This window comes from Python bivittatus, unplaced genomic scaffold (assembly GCF_059951505.1).
Source record: "Python bivittatus isolate LINGU-HERP-01145 unplaced genomic scaffold, Pbiv_v1 ctg000110_np1212, whole genome shotgun sequence".
Taxonomy (NCBI): domain Eukaryota; kingdom Metazoa; phylum Chordata; class Lepidosauria; order Squamata; family Pythonidae; genus Python; species Python bivittatus.
The window spans coordinates 620,548-642,502 of record NW_028277045.1 but is presented as its reverse complement, the minus strand read 5'-3'; the positions used below and the strand labels follow the sequence as shown (position 1 = coordinate 642,502).

Genomic DNA, 21,955 nt, shown 5'->3' with positions numbered 1-21,955 from the left:
GGCAACTTTAACCGATTACAGTCCTGCATTGAACATTTCTCTAAGGCAGTGTTTCTCAACCTGGGCAACTTTAAGACGTGTGGACTTCAACTCCCAGAATTCTCCAGCCAGCCTTGGAGAATTCTGGGAGTTGAAGTCCACACGTCTTAAAGTTGCCCAGGTTGAGAAACACTGCTCTGATGATTACTCTCACCGCTGGATTTTCAAAGCTCAGCTACCCTAAAAAGCTACATTTTTCTCCAACTGCAGCTAACACCGAATGCCTCATCGAGTCAGCCCCAGGCTTCTGGTCCACCTTGGCATTGCAAATAGGTCATTACGTTACCTACACCATGACGTGCCTGAGCAATCAATACAGCGGTCCATGCATTAATTAGCTTTTGAACCCACTTTCCTCTTTCACAGTTGTCACTGAAGTCAACTTGCAAACTTTGGTTTGCCCAAAATGTTATTGATTAGCTGGAAGTCAGCAGATCGGCCCAGATCAGGGTTTATCCTGAATGCCCAAACTGTATCTTGAGGAACATCTACTCCCCCAAACCCCCATTTCCATGGGCTTCATCCAGATGACCTTCATAAGCCAGGCGGGGCTACAAAAATACAATTGTGGGTGCCCAGTTGAGGTCTGCCCATCTGGGGTGGTACTTTAGGCCTCCATCCCATGCAAGGACAGGCTGAACTGGGAATTTTCAACTGCTGGCATTAGAACTTTTAGACTGAACATTAGACTGGCTTTTCCTTCTTTTTTCGTGCTCCTGCCCTGCCCAGTTAGGAGTTTTTAATGGTTTATTCCCTTGACTAGTTTAACCAATCAACCCAGCAGGTATGAGTCCACCAGCTGTACAAAACAAACCGATACGATCAAAGTTATTAAACAATATCTGATTTTGGGGTGGGCTGAAAAGATAAGCAGAATGTCAAAACGTATGAATGTCAGCCTGAGTTCTGCAAAGCTCCTTCTGCCAAAAAGAGGCCGAGTTTTATCCCGGTGCTCTCGATCCAAGACAGGGCTCCATGTGTGAAAGCGACCCAGGAACCATGTGCCCCACGGGCAGCTGGTTCTAGGTTTTGTCCAGGCAGAAGAATTCATTGGAAAGGAATCTAGAAATCATTGGAAAGGAATCTAGAACCAGAATAATTCGTTGGAAAGGAATCTAGAACTAATAATTCTGCCTGGGCAAAGAAGCCCGTAGAGTCAGCTTACAGTTGGGAAAATCACAGCTTCTGCAACAGGGTCAGGATGAAAAGCAGAAACAGAGGCCGTTTCCAAAGCTTCTCGCCCGTTTTGGCGCAGCTCAGACTCCAGAGTTTCCAGAGTGCAATCTGGGTTGCTATTAGAACCAGCTTCCTTCAAAAAACACGCTGCCTGCGAGAGCAAAATCTCATTAGCCAGAGAACAGGGCAGGAGCTGCCCACTTATGATCCATCCATTATCTGCCCTGACATCCAGCTGTTCGAAACAGAGAAACACGCCTTGATCACGGTCAATCTCGAGGTGTCTCCGTTTAGGGGGTGGTTCACGCACTGCTTAGAATGGGGGGAACAGGCCACCTTCAGGTGCCAGGAGTTGGCGGCATTTTTACTGATTTATTTGATGGGCTTTAGAGGCCGCCCAATTCCCCCACGACTCTGGATGGGTTACCTCTCAAAAGTAAGTCGCAATAAAAAGGAGGGGGAAAAAATCCAAGACGTGTACATCAGGGGGAAAAACAACCCAACGTACCAGAAAAAAGCCTAACCGAAGCTCACCCATCTTTGCCAACCTCAGCCAGGGGTTACCAAAATAGGAGGAGACCCCCATTTCCTAGAAACGAAACGAGGGGGATTGTGCCAGGTCCCCAAAAGCTCTCTACTGCATCAACTTACCTTGGTTTTGTTTAAATCTAGGTGGACGATTATCCTTCCACCACAAAGCAAAAGACTCATTTGCTTCCCCCCCCCCCCCAGGAAGGATGGGCTCTTTGCAACAAACACTATATTTGAAGCTGGTGCTTTGCTTTACAAAATATCAGAGGCACATCTCTGTCTGTCTGTCTGTGTGTCTCTATGCACACACGCAAACAGGCAGGGAGTCCAGCGATCATTAAGACAGACGCCTCTGTCTCTGCCCTTGAAAACAGCCTCTCTCTTTCTCACACACACACAGGTCTGGTCTGCATGGACCCAGCCAGAATCTCCTTTAACAGACTCTTCAAGATTTGGCTCTTCTCACATGCACCGGGCAGGACGACGGGGGAACCTGCTGTGAGAGGTTCCAGTGATGCTTTCCGTCTGTCTCTCCTCCCCCAGAGCCTCAGCGTGGTCCTCTGGTCCTCGCTGTTTCTACTGTACTGTTATTCATTTTTTATAATCCTTCGGAAGCTGCCCAGGATTGTTGGCAAGCATGGCAGCCTTAGATATAAATGATACATAAATTAGAGAAAGAAAAATATTCTCAACAGCTCAAACTCTCTTATAAGCCCCACCCGTTCACCAATCTAATCTAGAATTAGCCCACCTGAGTTTCAGCGTCCCAACCTGACATCAGCGCAGCCGCTGTGCTGCATCCGACGAAGCGATGGTGGCTTCAGCCGTTCGATAAAAATGTGGTGCCGGAAAAGTGCTCCTAGACTTCTCCTGATTTTCCCCAAGCCTATCTGAGGGTTTCTAAAGACCTGACTCCGGGACATCTGAATGCAAGAGATGGGCTTTAGCCCCCGAGTTGCAGCCCACGATATCTGAAGGGAACCAGGGTTAGAGAAGACTGATGCTAACCAGGGCTCAAAGGAAGGCAGAGAAACTTACCGGATCGTTGGCTGGTCTCCGCTCAGTTGCTTAAATCGCCGATGCAGGTTCTCAATCTGATCCGTAGTGACTACCAAGAGAAGACAGAGAAGCCTTTGGTTGGGGATTTTGCAAACAGCTTGGGAAAAACATATAAAGAACCTTTGACATTTCTAGCCAACGAACGGGAGCCGAAGGGGGAATGTCTAGCTCAGTGGAATTTATTTGGTAAAACCCGGCCAAGTTTTTGGATGTCTCTAAAGCAGCATCTTGGAACCCCGGTCTTTCCAAGAATTTGCTTTTATAAATACTGGCCTTTTAAAGGTTGTTCATGGCGCGATTTTCATATTATTGCAGTAAAGTATTTTAAAACTGACATACACAACCACACACGCTCCAGGCAATACAGAAATCCGGATAAAAAGAAAATTAAAAAATGGTTTTCAAACCCTTTCTTCCCCAGGTCCATAGCAGTTTCTAGTGTATTTATTTTAATATAGGCTCAAAAGTGGAAAGGTTCAGCACTACCCACCATGGAGGAATGGCTGGTGAAGATGATGGAACTTTCTGAGATGGCTAAATTGACTTCTTTGGTCACAGAAAAGGCAGTATCTACATTTATGGCTGACTGGAAACCCCTTAGAGACTTTTTGCATGACACAGAAAAAAACGAAGAGATGATTTGTGGTTTGGATGATTAGAAAAAGTTAGATAATAGAAAAAAAGAGCTTTTTTTTGTAACCATAGAGTAAGAGATAATTATGTAGTCATACTTGTATTTGCTGCAAAGGAAATTGGAAGTGTCCTTTTCTTTTTATCTTTTCTTTCTGCACCTTCGCCTTTTCCTTTCTTCCTCTTCTCTCCCTACTTCTCTTTACTTTTTATCTTTTTTAAAACTTTTCATAAAACTCATACCCCCCCCAAAAATAGTAATGTATTTACTGGACTTTGTGCAACTTGATAGGCTCTCTCCCCCTATTGTCTCCACAACACCCACCCTGTGAGGTGGGCTGGGCTGAGTGAGAGGAGCCGGCCCCAAGTCACCCCATCAGGTTCCATGTCTAAGGGAGGACTAGAACTCACATCTCCTGGTCCAACACCTTAACCGCCACACCAAACTGGGTCTTTGCTAGGGTTATCGAACATCTGAACAGGGAAAGGAAGACACAGAGAACTGGAAATGAGGACGCGCTGCTTGACTTTCTTGGCATCTGCGACACGAATTACAGCAAAAAACTGCAAATAAAATCTACTTCGGTCTACATGTATATGAAATGACTTTTTCCAGCATCAGAAAGACGGGTTTTTCCATCGCAGTATTTTTGCAACAAACCTTTATTTTCAAGAACACATGCTACCGATAATATAGAATCGACAATGCGCTCTCCAAATTTCAGCCTAGAAACGTAGGACGCGTCCTGTGATCTACAGTGATTGTAGACTTGAAGCAGCTGGATTGAAGCCGACGGCTGGAATCAAGAAATAAATAAATAAAGTCTAGGCCAGTGTTTTTCAACCTTAGCAACTTTAAGATATGTGGACTTCAACTCCCAGAATTCCCCAGCCAGCATGCTGGCTGGGGAATTCTGGGAGTTGAAGTCCACATATCTTAAAAGTTGCTAAGGTTGAAAGAAACACTGATCTAGGTTGTTGAGTCTGTCGACTGAGGAAAAGAAAGACGACAATTTACAAGGATGCGATACACGAAAATTTGAATGACTGCTTGTGTGAAAACAGTCCAAAAAACCCCCAAGACACTTGAAAAGCCAGATAATATTTGATTTTAAGGCTATGCCTGTTGGATGGAGGGCATGAGGACAAACGGGAGGACATGTCCTCCTTTTGCTGGACACCCAGTCACCTTAGCCTCAGCTGAATTTTCTATCTTCTGCAACACCAAACTCCTCCTCCCCAGTTGGAATGTTTTTGAGCATTCCGTGATCTCCTTCCTACTTGGCCAACACAAGATTCTACTTGCAAGAAGCCTCTTCCATCTCTGAATAATATATGCAACTGGCATTGTAACAGAGCCACCAACTCTAGACTTATTTCATTCCACTGCATTTCTTCTGCTGAGAAAGAACAAGCCTGCCAGAAGATCTTTCCACAGGGGGATGCGCAAGCATATAATTTGGCTCAGATCCACAATCTGGGAGGCACGTTTTGTTCCAGAAAATGCAAAAAGGTACTCTTAAATTGCAAGGGAACTGGAACGGCATCAGGGCCAACAGAAGGCCTTGAAGCAGCTTTTTTCCCTGCTGGACTTGAGGCAGGCACTCTGAAAGGGTTTCCTCCCTCTCCTTCGTCGACAAAGACTGACTGGACGTTCTCACAGCCTCAGCTCCATCATGAAAGATGGGCAGGTTGCATTTATTCAGCCGCCTCCCCGGGAGAGAGCATGCTTTGGTGACTGTGCTCTTCCAGGCGGGATGAATGCAGCTTGTTGAGGGAAACCTGGGGCACGCGCACCAAGACACGTTCTGCTTGCTCAGCCCTGGGGTCTCTCCTCTTGCTTTCAGTCAGAGACGGAACTCCGGATGCCATGTCTTCCAGCTGCCCTTTTCCAGATGTACATCTCTTCCCCCACCTCTCCTGGCCCTTCTGCTGAAGCTTGGGAAGTGCTGAGTTGGGCCACCTGAGCTCTTCCTGGGGCTAGTCCACAAGCGCCCTCCCCATTGTGTCACCCAGGGATTCCGGCCCCCCTCCAGCAGCAAAGATTTCCACAACAAAAGCATCTCCACCGAGAAGGCTTGGATAACCGAGCCCTCCCTGGCAGCAGCACAGCCAGGGTCCCTCCCTGAAGATCATGAAGCCTGCAGAGATACCGACTGCCTGGAGAAATGTTGCAAAGTCAGCGGTTGCTGGTTTGTTTCCTGTGCTACCCACAACACACACACCCCTCGTCTGATCCTTCTGCAGAACCGGTCCTGCTGTTTGACAGAGTGAGGCAGCCACCCTCATGTGAAACGTGTGCTGGAAGGCTGGCTGACCACGTGCCACCAGTGGGGCTGGTTCCCTTCTACTGCCTTGGCCAGAAAGCGATGGATGGAATTCCACTCCCCGTTCAAGGCATGTTTTATACAAGGCACTGAAGGATGGAGTGGTGGGGCTACCATTTGCCCTCCAGGCCAGACTACAAAACGCCCAGGGCGACCTCAGGTTTGAGGTTGGCTCTCCATCCAGGCCAGCTTGCTTGTCTTCTTTACCAAAGAAGATCTCCTGCAAAAAAGAGAAAGATGATCCTACAGACCCTTCTGGCCCCAGGAGATTATGGTGCGCTCCAAAGACCTTTTTTAAAATAAGTTCTACTTTCGTTTCAGTCCCTGCGAGGTTCCCACCCAGAGGCACCTGTCTACGTCAGGGTATGGTTCTGCAAGAGATCAGTTCAGATGCCTGTTCAAAACGGTCTGCCCTTTCCGGAGAGAGGGCCTTGAGAAAGAGGTGTCAGAATGGGAAGAAAAGACGGTTGCTGAAAGTGAAAGAGAAAGAGAAAGAGAATGGGAGGCTGTCAGAAAGAGCGAAAGAGCGAGGGAGAGAAAGAGAGGGGTCAGGATGGTGGTTGCCACCCCTTTCTGGCTCTGCTTTCACCCCCCACCCCGCCTGCTTCAGCCCCACGCCTCACACAAGCGGATCAGCCTTGGGGAGAAGCTGATGTGGACCAAGAGTAAAGTTAACCATTCTGGTCCTAAACAAGTTGCATATGCTTGCAACAAATCTGGATGCTTTCCTCCTGTCTTGGTCAGGGGAAACTTTAATACCTCCCCCCACCCACTGCAAATTGCTAGTGAGGAGGTCCCAAAAGAACAAGCAAAGCCATGGTTCCATTTCTCCTGAGTCTGTGAGCCGTCCACCCGCCCCGAATGCTCTGCTTTCTAAAATGATGCTCAGTTCCCAAGCCTGCAAATTCCAACTCGCGACCTTTATGCGCTACGGCTATTTTAAAACATGCTGCCCCCTCCCCCATATTTTGCTTCTTCAATCTCCCCGGACTTTTGACATTTTCTCGAGGCCACATCCCTGAACGTTTAGGGACCAGCGTGCTTTCCAATATCAAGCTGAATTTCCGAACAATGCAAAACGAGAAGAGCTTAAGGGTGTTATTGCAACCAAAAATGGAAACTTGAGATTTTTTCCTCTTCTGGAGATGGTTTTTCTCAGGAGGGTGTATGAGACTTATTAAGTCGCAATCATCCTTTGCAGGGAACAATGTGCACGGTATATTTCAGCTACACGTGAAAAAAGTCCGGATATTTTGTTACCTAAAGAGGTGATATTTAGAGCATTTTGAAACCTTAGAAGAATTCCATCTTCAATGTTCTGAAGCTTTGGATTCATTTTTGTGTATATTTTTCCCATCATGTTCTAAAAGGAATATCTTCTTTAAAGAGAAAATAATAATAATAATAACAACAACAACAACAACAATAATAAAAAACAAAGGGGAAAATCACAGGGTGGGCTGCAACTATGTTCCTAGGGAAGTTACTTTTCCCCAACCCTTCCAATGCACCCTGGTTTTGCAATAGGTGACAGATTCTCCCTGTTTGATCACCCTACCAGTGTGTTTCAAACTCAGCAACGTTAAGTTGTGTGGCCTTCAACCCCCAGAATTCCCCAGCCAGCATGCTGGCTGGGGAATTCTGGGGGTTGAAGGCCACACAACTTAATGTTGCCAAGTTTGAAAAAGACTTGAAGTCCACACGTCTTAAAGCATGTTGGCTGGGGAATTCCAGGGGTTGAAGGCCACACATCTTAAAGTTGCCAAGTTTGAAAAAGACTTGAAGTCCACACGTCTTAAAGCATGCTGGCTGGGGAATTCTGGGAATTGAAGTCCGCGGTCTTAAAGCATGCCTCCTGGGGAATTCTGAGAGGTGAAGTCCACACATCTTAAAGTTGCCCACTTTGAAAAAAACAGCCCTTTGCTTTCTTCCCTACAAGGAACCCGGAGGTGCTCCACGGGATCCTGCTTGGAACGCTGCACCAGGAAGTCAGCCGAAGACATTTCAGAGCTTCCTTGATTACGAGGCCCATGGCTAACCGTCTCCCAGTCCAACACAGACTGTTGCAAGGACAAGACGTGCGCGTGGTGTAGGAGAACTACAGGTGGATTCCAGGCAAAGGGGGATACGCGAAAAAACAAAATCAATAATTGGGAACGCGAGGGAGGACTGCTTTCTGTCACCAGGGAGAACAAACCAAACAGCTTCCCTTTGCTGAACAGCCTCTCAGCCTCCTTGGTTTCCCTACCATCTGCTCTTCCTCCGGAGAAGGAAGTGACAAGACAATTAGCAGGCTCATGTTGAAATTATTTATCGCAAAGGGGAAAACGTGGGGAGTCGCTCTACGGGACTGGTCTCAGACTGGCAACGGGCTGGCTAGCCTGGATTCTTCCTTTAGCACCGTGCCAAACTGCTGTTTCATTCGAACACTTGCATCAAAGGCACGCAGGTTGCACAAAGAGGAGCTGAACGTCTCTCCTTCGGCATTATCACACCACAAAGCAATATGAATATGAAAATGTGCCTTTCTTGTGGAACCCGGTCTGGGCTATTTGGCTGCAAACATCTGTCAGGGAGTGGCGCAGCTTTCCATTAAAAAAAAAAGGAAGAAAAAAGCTTCTACAATACTGTAGCTGAAAGTCCAAAGCAGGCAGAGAGTGTCCACCATCCTTTCAAGAAGAGTCCTGATGTCTGCTAGATGATGGTTTTAGAAATGAGCCACAAAGCTGGTCTTTCCAACATGGAATAAAGACTCTCATAGCTGTTGTTCTATGCCTTTTTATTTCTTTCCTTCAACTGATTTTGTATCAGTCAACAAAACATCCTTAAGAGACCAGCCTCCCTCTTTCCATCATCCTAATCTAATAGAAAGTCTGGACAGCACAGCTTTCAAATACTGAAAGCCCATAGCGTCCAGCTCCAGCCAAAAAGGCACTTTATTAACTCCTAAATGCACCGATAGTGCTTAGAAATACAGTGGGGAAATCTTGTCTCTTCGGAAGGGCTGAGATTTGGAAAGGCAAGAAACCTGGAGTAGATCTAGAAGGCTGTTAGCTCAGGCCCCACCCCAGGAGGACACCTATAAATCCAACACCGCTTAAGAGCAGGCCAGCAAGAGCTAATTAATGAGCAGGTAATGTAAAACCTGGTCATTATGGAAGACAACTCTCTGATTAATTGCCTTGCTGCAGGTTATAACAATAAGCGAACATGAATGAATCAAAACATCTCCCTTGGAGCCTTCTCATTTCCAAACCATCAGCTCCACCCAGGGGATGAGAACTTTCTTCTGCATCTTCCACCACTACTGCTGCTTTCGTTCTAGAGATATGGCTCTGTCTACTTGCATGGTTGTATTTCCACCCACTTAAGCCCCCCAAGGCTAGAACAGGGAGAAAACATTAAGGAACGACTTCAGCCCTGTTGCTAAGCAAACTTCATAGGTGTGCGGTAGGGTCACTAGGAGTTGTGCTAGCCTCAAGAAGGACCTTAGTTAAGATCTGCTCAGCTCGTACAACCTTAAGCAGACCGATTATGGAAAACGTCCAAGTCATTCCTGCTCTCTTTCTCAAAAGAAACGTCCCCCACCAAGATTGATGTGATCCTTTTGCGGATCAGGAAAAGAGGGATGAGAAGAAACAATCAAGTCCATTTATCCATGTTCCCCCGCCCACCTCAAAGAGGCAAACCAGTGGGCCCAGCAAAGGCTCTACTCGGGCTAGAAGTCCACAGAGAGTTTTATGCTCCACTTCTCCCCCAAAACTTTCACCTGGCAGTATCTCTACAGTAGTGTATCTCAGCTTGGCGACTTTAAGCTGGGTGGACTTCAACTCCCAGAATCCCAGACAGAAACATGCCCTAACCGGTTTTTTTCCTGCTGTGTCCCCATGACGTTGTCTCCATCTTGCCCCCAGCCCATAAACCAGATTTAAGACAACCTCAGCTGAACCTGTCTTAAAGTTGTCGTTTCCCCTTCATTACAGGAACGTCTGAGGATGTGCAAAATCTGTTTGGCTTCTCTTGGTGGAAAGAGGGGGATGTCCGAGGTCAAAAAATCGAGCTAGCGCTGTGATTATTTAAAGGATCCAATTGAAAAGACTTTAAAGCAGGGTCCCTCAACCTTGGCGAGTTGAAGATGCGTGGACTGGCTGGCTGGGGAATTCTGGGAGTTGAAGTCCACGCATCTTCAAGTCGCCAAGGTTGAGGAATCCTGCTTTAAAGGGTTTAAATTGTTTAAAGGACGTGCAGCCCTTTCGCGCAGCATCTTTCTCATGCACCCCCCACCTTGTCTGAGCAAAGACACTCCGTTCCCAGAGAAGAAAAGGAATGAAATAAGCCTTCTGGGGAAAATTAAGCTGAGCAAATATCCTTTTGGAGAAAAAAGGGTCAACAAGGCTTCCAAAGGGGTGTTGGAAAGATTCGCAAGACCTCTCTTTTTGGTTTTTAAGCAGACCCCTGAAGTCTGGCAAGTGAAAAGAATTAACTTAGAATTAACAAAATCTTTGAGCTCAGGAATGTAAGTGTCCATGAATTAAGGATTTCCTATAAACATCCTATCCCTGTTTCGCCAGTCTTGATTAATCTGAGCACGATGGTATAAAAAGGGGGTCAGGCAAGGATGTTTTATTACAGCTATTGACTGAGTAAGGGGTGGTCAGAAACCCTGCCAGTCTACAGCAGATTCACCTGATCTACCATTCAGACCTGACCTACCTTCTTCCCACCCCAGCTCTGAAGGGGGGCAGCCCCACAGAGAGGCAGAGGTGGCCTTGAAAGCGGCCTGGTGACAGCTTAAGCAAGGGTGGACTAGTTCTAACTGGATGAAAAGTCACCAGGAGAGTCCTGGGAAGTTGGAAAAACAGCCTGGAAGAAACAATGTCCATGTTGTCACCAACAAACCTCCATGGATGCGTCCCTGTTGTCACTGGGGATCAAGGGCAGCTCGAGAGAGAGACACTTTAATTTCCTTCTGAAAAGTTGTGCCGTGCAAAAAGCCGGATTGCCATTCCAGATTTGTTCCTCTCCTGGCAAAAATAAATCTTCTTTATTTTTGCAGGCTGCTTGAGACGATTTCTCACATCTGTTTTGGAGCGGCTCCCCTCGTTGCTCACATTCTTGCTCTCCTTGGCGCAGTTTTCCATCTCTAAAAACCCCCACGGGGATGCGGGAAGCCAGGGGGGCTGCAGGCCGAACGGTCAAAGACAGTCCACTGGTCACTTGGTCCCTAAATGCAGGAACCGGACCAGACATTGGGGACTACAACTCCCACAGTCCCTTGTCACCCACATTTTTGCCTGGGGCCGGCGTGTCCTGGAATCCCACCCTACTAGACTCACCCCCACCAAAACCCTTTCCTCCAACTGAGTGGGGAAAAAAAACACCAGGAAAAGATTGTCATGATTTTTTTTATCGGTGAGTTGGAGTTCCTTCTTGTAATCAAGAGGAGGAAATGAACCTCCTTCCTCCTCTCTTGGGGGGGGGTGGCAATTAGGAGGTGGGGAGACCTGGCTTTGAAAGAGAATTCCTCCATTAGCAATCAACTCGCAAGTTAAGAATAACCCGCCGGCCTCAATTAGAAATATGGCACCTTTTCTGCAAAATGGGACCATCCATTTGCAAAGTGAAGACCTTTCTGTGGGCGAAAACACAACTAGATCCGAGCCTCCATCATCCTTCCAGCCTGCTGCATTACCACGTGTGCAGCTAAGAGGTGAACATTCGCCATAATCGTATTTTTTTCAACCTTTCCCTGTAAAACCCGTCCTCTTAAAGAGTTCCAAGTTGCCACGGATGTCCATGAAATTAATTTGAAGGAGGATTTCAATGTAATTCAAAGGGATCTGATGGATGACTTATCCCCTAAAGGAGACGAGCAGATACTAAACCAGGAAACTGATCTGGATAATGTTTTTCTTCGGGATATACAAAAGAGCTCTGCTAAGGTTTGGAAAGACTTTTTTCCAGAAGTGACAAACCAAAGGATAAACTTTATTTAAGGGGCACGCAAAAGAAATCTGAAGAAGTTCGGAAGGATTTTTTTGCTTGGATACACAGATGGCCAGCAAACTACCCCTGGGACTTTTTTTTTGAAGGGGTTAAAGAATCATTTTAAAAAATCAGGGAAGGTTTATAAGGTTGGCTTGTTGGATCAGGGTTAAAAGAGGAAAATAGTTATATCTGGTTGCCCTTGCTGGACTTTTGCTGACAAAGAATGATTGATGAAGCATTTGGATTTTTTCTTTAACCTAACAGATGAGTTATGGGGAGAAGAGATTATGTTTTAGAGACAGTGAAAAGCTATTAAAATTATTTTTACCTGAGGAGATGAAGGGGGAAGTTACTTTTTTTCTTAGTGTCTCTTTTCTTTTTTTCCTTTTCTCTTCTAAAGCCCCTCCCCCACTTTTTTGGCATATTTTTCTGCCATTCTGTATTTTTTGTAGTTGGCGTTGACTTTTCTTCTTTTCATTTATAATTCTTAATGAAATTAAGAGTTTAAAAAGAGTTACACTTTTTAAAAAATCCATCCAATATCCTCCTAACTACCCTGTAAGGTAGGTCAGGGTTCAAGAGGATGGTTGGTGCCAAGTGACCTCTAAAAGTTGGGTAGCTGCAGGGAACTTTAAATCTGAATATTTATAGAAGATTCAGCCACTACATCAAATTGTCTTCTGTCTTTTCTGGGATTACAGTGGATTTTATTCTTTATTTACAATGACGTAATCGATCTATAATCTGCTTTTGTGAATGGGTCATGTTTCAAAGGATTTTTAAAAATATATCATATATGCTTTTAATTCTGTTTATCCAGGCCAGGCTGGAATGTAAAATAAATAGCATAAATAAATTGGTGTCTTGAGAAAAGGAAGATATATAAATGAGTAGCAAATTATTAGTAATATGAATAGTAAATGCATTAATAATACTAATGACCTATACTGGTGTTTCTCAACCTTGGCAACTTTAAGATGTCTGGACTTCAACTCCCAGAATTCCCCAGCCAGCTAGATTGATAGATGATAGATGATAGATAGATAGATAGATAGATAGATAGATAGATAGATAGATAGAAGATAGATGGAAAGATGGAAAGATGGAAAGATGGAAAGATGGAAAGATGGATGATAGATGATAGATGATAGATGATAGATGATAGATGATAGATGATAGATGATAGATGATAGATGATAGATGATAGATGATAGATGATAGATGATAGATGATAGTTGATAGATGATAGATGATAGATGATAGATGGAAAGATGGAAAGATGGAAAGATGGAAAGATGGAAAGATGGATCTACACATACCACCCATAGAGGTGAGAGGGGAATTTTTATAATATTACGCATCATAAAATAATAAAACATACTCCTGTGACCAAAAATATTGTTCACACAGGAATGGCTGGGGGATTCTGGGAGTTGAAGTCCAGACATCTTAAAGTTGCCAAGGTTGAGAAACACTGACCTATACATTGAGGAAACCAAATGTCTATTGCCTGCAAGAAGCATATGTTACACTAAATTTGCTACTGGCTGATACCTGTTTGAAAATACAGAATATCTACAACCACACAACTTTTGAATGAGGCCTATTAATCAGAAATATTGACATAAAGTCTAATACAAAACAGCCAAGAACCTTTATGAAGGTCTTATTCTTCATCAGCTAAACAGCTCAGCTCTAGAATCACTGCAGACCAAACTCTTTCAAAAATCACCTGTTACCTGCACAAACCTGCATGAAGCGAGAGAGAGGATTTCCCCATAAAATCTCCTCCTTGGCACGTACGAATGGCCTTTACGCATTGAAGACCAACTGATTTCAAGCAACCTTTATTTATATTTGCATTGGGGATTTACTGGCGCCTCAGTTTTAACTGCTGATACTAGAGAAACCCGTAAAAAGTGGGTTTTTTTAAAAAAAAACTTTGTTTTACGGTTATTACATTTTGCTCAGGGGAGTCTGCAGGGTCTGGTTAAAAAAGTCACGATGGTGGTGCGCAAAATACCCATGAAAGCAGGTGGAGCTTTGATGACACCCCTGAGGCGCCTTCTTCACTTGTTTAGCCCTACCATGTGGACACCCTTGATTTTCCTGATTTTTCTGCTTTGCTTTTTCCTGTGTGAACAATATTTTTGATCACAGGAGTAAGTTTTATTATTTTATGATGCATAATATTATAAAAATTCCCCTCTCACCTCTATGGGTGGTATGTGTAGATCTCTCTCTCTCTCATCTTCTATCTTCTATCACCTATCAATCATCTATCTATCTATCTATCTATCTATCTATCTATCTATCTATCTATCTTCTATCACCTATCAATCTATTTTCTATCACCTATCAATCTATCACCTATTAATCTATCACCTATCTATCTACTTATCTTATCTTATCTCTATCTTCTATCACCTATCAATCTTTATCTATCTGTCTGTCTGTCTGTCTGTCTGTCTGTCTGTCTGTCTATCTATCTATCTATCTATCTATCTATCTATCTATCTATCTATCTATCTCCCCTAAGTGTTGATTTGGAACCTGCCTTTTGGGATATTTGGGACACCCCTCCCTCCTCCCCCCAAAATTCAGCCTCTTTGAGCAAGGCAATCACGAAAGTGCTCCACCACTATATGAATAAAATGCTTCTTAGCTATCACTTATTACTAGATTTATTTCCAGCCTTTCTATCCATATGGTTAAACTTAGACAAATTGGACAAAAAAAACTTGCATTATTTTCCCCCTGCCCATTTCATAATGGGATTTGTTCAGTCGCTTGGCCAATTCCACTTTATTCCATCTTTTAATTAGCCTGCGTTTCAACAATGCCACGTTACGAGCGTGCCCAATTACAGGCAATAAAGTTTTTGGCTGCTATTCGAGGCCGAACACTTTTGTAACGCGGGGCATAAATTATTCCGCCCATATAGCCCACAGGGGAGACCGTGACTCTCCAGATACTGTTGGACTCCAATGCCCATCAGCCTCCAGGAGCCCCGCCAAAGGGCTTTGAGGATAGAAACTGTAGAGAGAGGGTGGCTGAGAGATTGGACGTTTGGAGTGCTGTGTGGAATTGCTTTGTCCCCAGAAACTGCCCTTTTTTGTTTTAATCTAACCCAAAAGCCCATCTCTGCCCAGAGAAAGGGAGAGAGAAGCAGGAAGAGAGCTTGGGGCTCAGTAACCATCTTTGGAAGCTGGCTTGTCTCCCTAGAGCAGTGTCTCTCAGCCTTGGGAACTTGAAGGGGTGTGGACTTTACCCTATTTTTCATAGAAATATCACTTCAAATAGCACAAATTCGAATAATGCAATATTTCATGGGATTCATTAAGTGCCCTTATCAACACCTAGCTGTAATTTCTTTGTTTGATCATTATGAACCGCCCAGAGTCATTGAGATTTGGGTAGCAAATTATTATTAGGGGTGGTCACACACAGACAGCCAGATGTTTAGACTGGATCTGGCATTTTTGTCCACCTATCAAGTCCTTCCCAAGGACCTGGGATAGGCAGATGTTGTTTAATAACATTAAAGGCATCGTCGCAGGATAGAAGCTGTTCCAAGCCAAGCTGTCTTTTGCAACTGACTGATGGTGATTTCGTCAATGCCGATGGTGTCAGAACAGGTTATAATTTCAGTGACCTACCACTGTTATTCCAGCAGCGGGCAAGACTGAAAAATGTAAGCAGGGCCGGGATGAAAACTGTATTTAATTTCAGTTAAATTGTCTCTCCATTCATTTACTAATTTCCTCCTGTTACTTAAATGTTCCCATTTGGCTACAATTCTAAGAGGCCTCCAGAGCATATCCAAAGCTTTGGGGCTGAAGAGGGAGTTGTTTCTCTCTGATTTAAAACAAAACAAGTCAAAACATGGATGAGTCTTAAACAACAGAAAGACAGTTCTGCAAAGCTCCAAAAATGGCCTTTACTGCTGTCCCCTAAAAGGAAAAAAAAAAAAGCCTAAACTATTTAGGAAAAAAAAGAACCAGCCCTATCTAAACTCAAAATAAGCTCCAGTTTGCTTGAACTCTGGGACACTCAAACTGTATTGACAGTGGTGAAAAGAGCCTTTTCAAGTACCCATTTTGCAGAAGAAAGTTAAGTCAAAAGGCGCGCTCATCTGATGTGGAAATAAGCTATTAAAAAAAAAAAAAGACAGTCAAAGCTGAAAAAACTCCCATCCATTATATTTCCTTTAAAAATGATGGCTTGGTGGGTTTGATTGTGGTCCAGTTCAGCTGGTATTTGCAAAACTGAACCCGATATTTTAGCCTTCCAGGAATAAGATTCCTAACAGGGACCAAGTGCCGGATCCCAGTTTGGATGGAAAAGCAGCAGCAATGCAGGAGGTCCACAAACAGTGTTGAAAGCAGTGTGTGTCTTTGTGTGTGTCTGTGTGTCCGTAAGAACTGTATCAAGGGAGGCCAGCCTTACAAACATTAAGCTCCAAAGCAAACCGTCAAAAACTTGTACAGTATTGAACACTGAATGTTGCTACTTCTAAAAACAAAATCTTTCATTAAAAGGATTGGGGAGACTTGAAAATTCTGCCTTTCCTGCTCACATTTCACGGCGGTTTAGATACTGAAGTGATAGAATAAAAAATTAAAAATCTCGCAGGAAGAACAAGCAACGATGCTTAAGAACCGAATTCTTAAATGCACGACTAAAACAAAAATCCCCCTCCTCTTGCAGAAAACGAGCTATAAGAAGCTACTGCACTTATTTTGCAGGGATGAAACTCCAGAGGGGTGAATATTTTAGTCTTTTGCTGTGGTTGAGACAAGAAACTTAAAATAACAGTGAAGAAATACTAATATCTTCAGTTCCCTGAAAGGCATTCAGACAAACAGCGTAACCTACGTACGAGACAGGTATATCAGTAGGCCAAACATTATCAGAAGTACAGAAAGGTAATTTTAGGAGGAAATGCAACCTCTACAGAATATTCCAAAACAGTTTAATGAAAAGCGCATTCAGGAACCCATGAAGCATCTGTTGATAAAGGAAGAGAAAATAGCAGGAAAGTCACATGGCATTTCACAAGGAAAAGGCATTAGGCAGGAGCATTCTACCCCACAACTTTATTATTTCCTTAATATATTTCATTTCCTACCCGTCAGTTCCTCAGTCCAAAGCATTAACCCACTTTAATCCGTTCAAGTACTAAAAAGCATGCTAGCCTCAAATATCTTAATGCATTGACTAGAACACTGAGGACTAGTGTCCAAAACCACCCACTAAACGAGGCATCAGCTGTGTCCAATAAGCAATATACCAGGACAGATGTCAAGCTGCATGCAAGCCACTATAGATTATTGATATAAATGCCATCCTTTAAAACCCACCGGTACCTGCCCATTTCACAGGTGAGGAATACTGAGGTTGGAAAATGAGAAGAAGAAGAAAGTGAGCCATGGCTGAAAATTCCTTTCTTTCCTTGCTCCCTTTAAAGCCATGCAGGGGAAGCTCTGAAAGGGTGACTGAGAACCAGCCGGATGTAATGCTTGAATGCAGAGAACGCTAGAAGGAACAGGGCTGAATCTGTTACGCGGAGTGATCTTTGGACGAAATGTTATCATCGGCAGAGTCAGGACCGTCTCAAACCCAAGCCTGCAGATGGGCCCAATACATGAAATCCTTCTGATTCTTCCCGGCACAGTCCATATGAAAATAACCCGATAGCACCCCACATCAGTTGCAATGCACCCTTATTTTTTGGCCTCTTACTTGTTCCTCTCCAAGTTTTTCCCCAGGCAACCTTGGGCAGGTATTCTGGAATCTCTCTCTGCTCGTCTCAGAGACCCCTTCACCCAGAAAAGTCTACCCTGAGAGTTCAGTGGACTGAAAGGAAGTGTCTGTGCCCCTGAGCTACCGTGGGATGCGTGCTTGGGGGATTTCGTGGCAGGTGGGGGAACCGTTGCAATGGGACCTACTTTTCTCCAGTGGAGGCTCCAGAAAGTTGCAACTGCTCTGAGCAAGCAACACTGGGCAAAATTGAAATCGCTTCCTTTGTGCCTGGCAAAGATCTTGAGGGCCAGGTGGCTGAGCTGGTGGTCACTAAGAGGAGGACTGGGGAGGGCTGGAAATCTTCCCCCACGATCTGCAGAGGTTTGCTATTGGGCTGCCCCACTGTGGGGTCTGGCAGCACCCAGCCAGGTGTGGTCCCCAAAGCAGGTACAAAAGCTGCTGTTGACCTGTCACATGTGGGGTGGCAGAGAGGGGAACTCATGAGCTGTAAGCACACGAATGGGGACTAATTCACTTAGATTTGTTTTAATTCCATTAGAATTAGGCAAAAGCCAATTAACTAGGAGCCAATCCCCTCCTTTCTGACGTGCAACCTTTGGCATGCCACTCCAAGATTACGGGTAGCCACTGCCCCTTCCCCCCAAATTTGCACAGTCAGCATTACATGAAATTATGTTAGATTAAACTCCCCATACCTAGTCTGCTAAATTGCACACAACCAGTAGATGGCAGGAAAGAGCGACGAGTTATCTGCTGCCCTTTGCTGCCCTCTGCAGGATGTGGGTTGCCAAGACCTGCCAGGCCTATTACAGAATCCAAACCTTAGTTCCTTTAGTCTCTGTTGTTTTACAGAGTTGCAAAAACTCCCCATTTTTCAGCCTCAGGGGCTTTTCCCAACCCAGTCTGGGAATGCCAACAGCCAGAACCTTGGTTGATCTACTTCAACCTGGTCTATATTTTTTATTTTTAATTTATTTATTATTACATTTATATGCCGCCCACCTCCCCCAGAGGGTGATTCTGGGCAGCTTACAATTAAAAACCAAGACAATAAAAACAATAAAAATATAAATACCCCCCCCCCCCATTGAAAATCACAAGTAACGAATCTATATTGGTGTTTCGGGACCTGGTGCTTTCAGCTTCCTATCTCCCCAGCCGGAAACTTCCAACTCGGGGCAGACTGGCCCTTCCTAAACGATCAGAACTTTCTTGGATGGCCCTCCCTGATCCGGAGAGACGGCAACGAAGCTGGCATCTTCTGCATGCAACTCAGATGCTCCGTCCTGGAATACACCTAACTTAGTGCCCTATCAGAAAACTTGTCCTAGTGGATGGCAGCCAATTGGAGTTTTTAAAAAAAGGCTTTCAAAATGTCTTTCAGAGGAGAAGTGCATTTGCACAGGTGAACTCTGCTTTTTCAGGTACTTCTTTAGGGACATGATTTTATTTGCTTGTATGATTTATATAGCTGCCCCCAGGTGACTCTGGGCAGCTTGCAAGATTAAAACACAAAAACCCACCACGTGAGGGCCAAGGAGCCTGTGGGAATCCCCTTTTGTTTCTCTACCGCTGGGTAGCTTCCCTGACTTTCAGCCCTGCCATTGAATTCCCCAAAAGAACTTTTCCCAGGGGATTTTTACTGCTTGAAAGCTCTGTCGGACAGCGAGCCCCCGATGAACCCGAGGGGCTCAGAAAGCAACTTCAGCAAGAGCAATCCTTTGACTACCTCCAGCTGCATCAAAACTGCTCCAAAATTCTCCCAAGACCCATCCAGAAGGATTTCAAAAGCACCTCGGAACTAAAGCCAACTTTGGAGAAACTAAAACAGTCTTAACCGGGGCACCACCACTTCTATTTCATTAATATATCCACTGCTAGGGGTGGAAACTTTAATAGAAAGGAGAGCTGCCTTTTAAAATGAAAGCATTTCATCCCTTAGAACGAACATCAATCCTTCCTTTAGCTAGTGTGATGACAAGAGGATGCAGCCCAACTGTTCTTGTGAAGGATTGATTGAATTAAATACACTTTCTGACCCTTTTCAATCTCGGCTGTTAAGAATCTGGGCGTCTCTCACCAACACAATGGCTCCCCCTCTTGAGCTTCCTAGTTTTTAAGTCCAGGACTGCAGGACAGCATCATCTCCAGGCTTGTTTCCTTTAGGTATGATTGAGAGCTGCTGCAAAATGATGCAAGATAGACTGTTCCTGTTCATGGTGCCAGCCAGCTGGGCCATCCCACTCTTCTCCCCAGGGTTTTCCATTCTCCCCTTTTGGGTGGCTCCCATTCCGTGGGCCCTGAGTTTGCTCGCTCGCCACCGCGTTGTTTTGACTTCTCCTTTCCTGCCCACCTTGCCATTTCTCTCCTAAGGACCTTTTCTTTTCATTAGGCCTGGAAGCACTTCTGCAACTCCAGGGTTTCCCCGAAAACCTTCCCACCTCTCTCTCTCGCGCCCAGGCGATGCTTCTCCTGGCCTCCACCCTGCCTACAAAGAGTTGAATTTCCAAAGTTCCACCTCTGGAAGAAGCGGGGCCTCTGAGAAGCCGCCAGGCGGGGAAGGCGTCAAGGTCTGTGGGCAGGAAATGCTCAGCCTGAAAGTCCCCGAAACAAACTTCCCCAAAACGGGCAGAATGGTCACTGTTTTGGAAAGCCCGCTGGGTTGCAAGGAAGGAGACCAGGCGAGCGAAGTTGCGCGAGCTGCCCGCCCGGATTCCTTGGCCCGCCGCCCCACCCCAAGTGCCCCGGGAGACGCTTTCGGAGCCCGGCAAGGGGCGCAGGAGAGCCCGGGGCAGAGAACGAGAGACGCAACGTGAGCATCATTGTCGTCGTCGCCGTCCTCCTCCTCCTCCTGGGCGGCGGAAGACGCAGCCACCGCGCGCAGAGGACGCGAGAGTCAAACCCAGGGAAGGGGAGACGCCGCCGGGGAACTCGGTACTCACAGCCGGTCTTGTGGGCGAGATCTTGGATTTCCTCTGACATCGAGTGGGAAGAGCCCATGGCTCGGCTGCGGGTGGGGGCAGCTTTGGGTACCAGCTGGATCAGGGGCTGGGGAGGGCGGAGGGACCGGTGGCAGGACCAGTTAGGGATAGGGGGAGGTGGAGCATGGACCCAGGAGTGCTGGAGCAGAGCGCCCACTGTTCCACTTCGCTGCAGTGGTGGAGTTTAAATCTGGAGGAAGCATGAAGACTAATTAGAATAGCCAGAAAGAGAGAGGAGGAGGAGGAGGAGGAGGAGGAAGGAAAGAAGGCTCCCTCCGGGTCCCAAAGCCTGCCCGTTGCTCAGACACGCCACAGCGCAGCAGCCCTGCCATCCGCATCGCTCGCCTTGGGAATGCTACTTTTTCCACCGGTCCCGTCTCCCCCCAGGGGAGAGGCAGCCATAGTCACAAGAAAACATCTGCACCCATGGCAAAGGGGATAAGGAGGGAATCAGCAGATTGCGTTTGTTTGGGGAGAAACGTTTTGAAGTCAGCGCAGGAGGGGGAGGAGGGTCTGGCTGCCAGCCTTGATCCCCCTCAAGAAGAGGAAACTCCGATCCATTAGCTCACCAAGTACTCCATGTTCTTCTCCGACCTCTCCTGCTGCTAACAAATCATGATTAATTAATAATAGGAACTGGAGGCTGCCCAGAGTTGGCTCAGCCACCCAGGAAGAGAAGCAGCTTCTGCTGCCGCTGGAGCATGGAAGGTGGAGGAACCAGACAAACTCTGGATAGGACAAGAGTTGGCATGTTGGTCCTGTAAGAAAGGAGACGCGTGATCTTGGCGTGAGATGGCAAAACGGAACAGGTGGGGAGTTGCTTTGATGTCCTTTCTCCAAGAGGTTGGGAGCTCATGGAACCTCGATTTTAGCAATGGCCACCCCAGAGTTTGCAAAAGGGGATAAGCCGCATTTGTGACAGATCGGGGCATCCCTGGAAATTCATCACATTAGCTCTATAGCACCTCTCAAGAGTAGAGGTTCAGATAATGCTTTGGCAGTGACATCCTGCTTGCCAACTGCCCAGAAGCCCCTGGTTGGCCACTGGGGAAAAAGGAAGCCATGGATTGGAGCTGGCAGGGAGAGCATCTTCCCCAGGGGAGGGCACCAGAAGAACGTTGGGATGGGGTCTCCCTGTAACAGCCAGGAGACCACGTCTCCAGACCAGGACTTCAGAAACAGAATGGAGTTTGCACTGGCATATTAAAACTTGGGGTAACCCAATAAAGCCAACTGTTGGTAGACTGAGCTCCAAAAAGAAGAAACGCGTGATGCTGTGCTAGCACAAACTGGCTTTGAGGAGGAGTTAGACCCAGGGAAGGTAGAAGCATTCAATCCGGGGTTAATAGTCATGATAGCAGCTTGGATCTTCCATAGGTAAAGGTAGGATGGCGGGAAGCAACAGCTAGGGGGATTGATCGCTTTGGGGTTTGAGTTGTGGCCTTCCCTAAGACATCT

At 45.8% G+C, this 21,955-nt stretch overlaps 1 protein-coding gene across 1 annotated transcript in view; it reads right to left on the bottom strand.

Moving 5' to 3' along the window:
• The window catches only part of TESC (tescalcin), a 33,868-nt gene extending 13,134 nt beyond the window's left edge, over positions 1-20,734 (bottom strand). Inside the window, exons 1-2 of the mRNA XM_007423539.4 lie at positions 20,459-20,734; positions 2,785-2,854 (exon numbers count right to left, since the gene is read on the bottom strand). Coding sequence (XP_007423601.1) covers positions 2,785-2,854; positions 20,459-20,516 — 128 coding nt within the window. The 5' untranslated portion in view covers positions 20,517-20,734. The remainder of the gene's footprint in view (positions 1-2,784; positions 2,855-20,458) is intronic.
• Between the last annotated feature and the right edge of the window lie 1,221 nt (positions 20,735-21,955).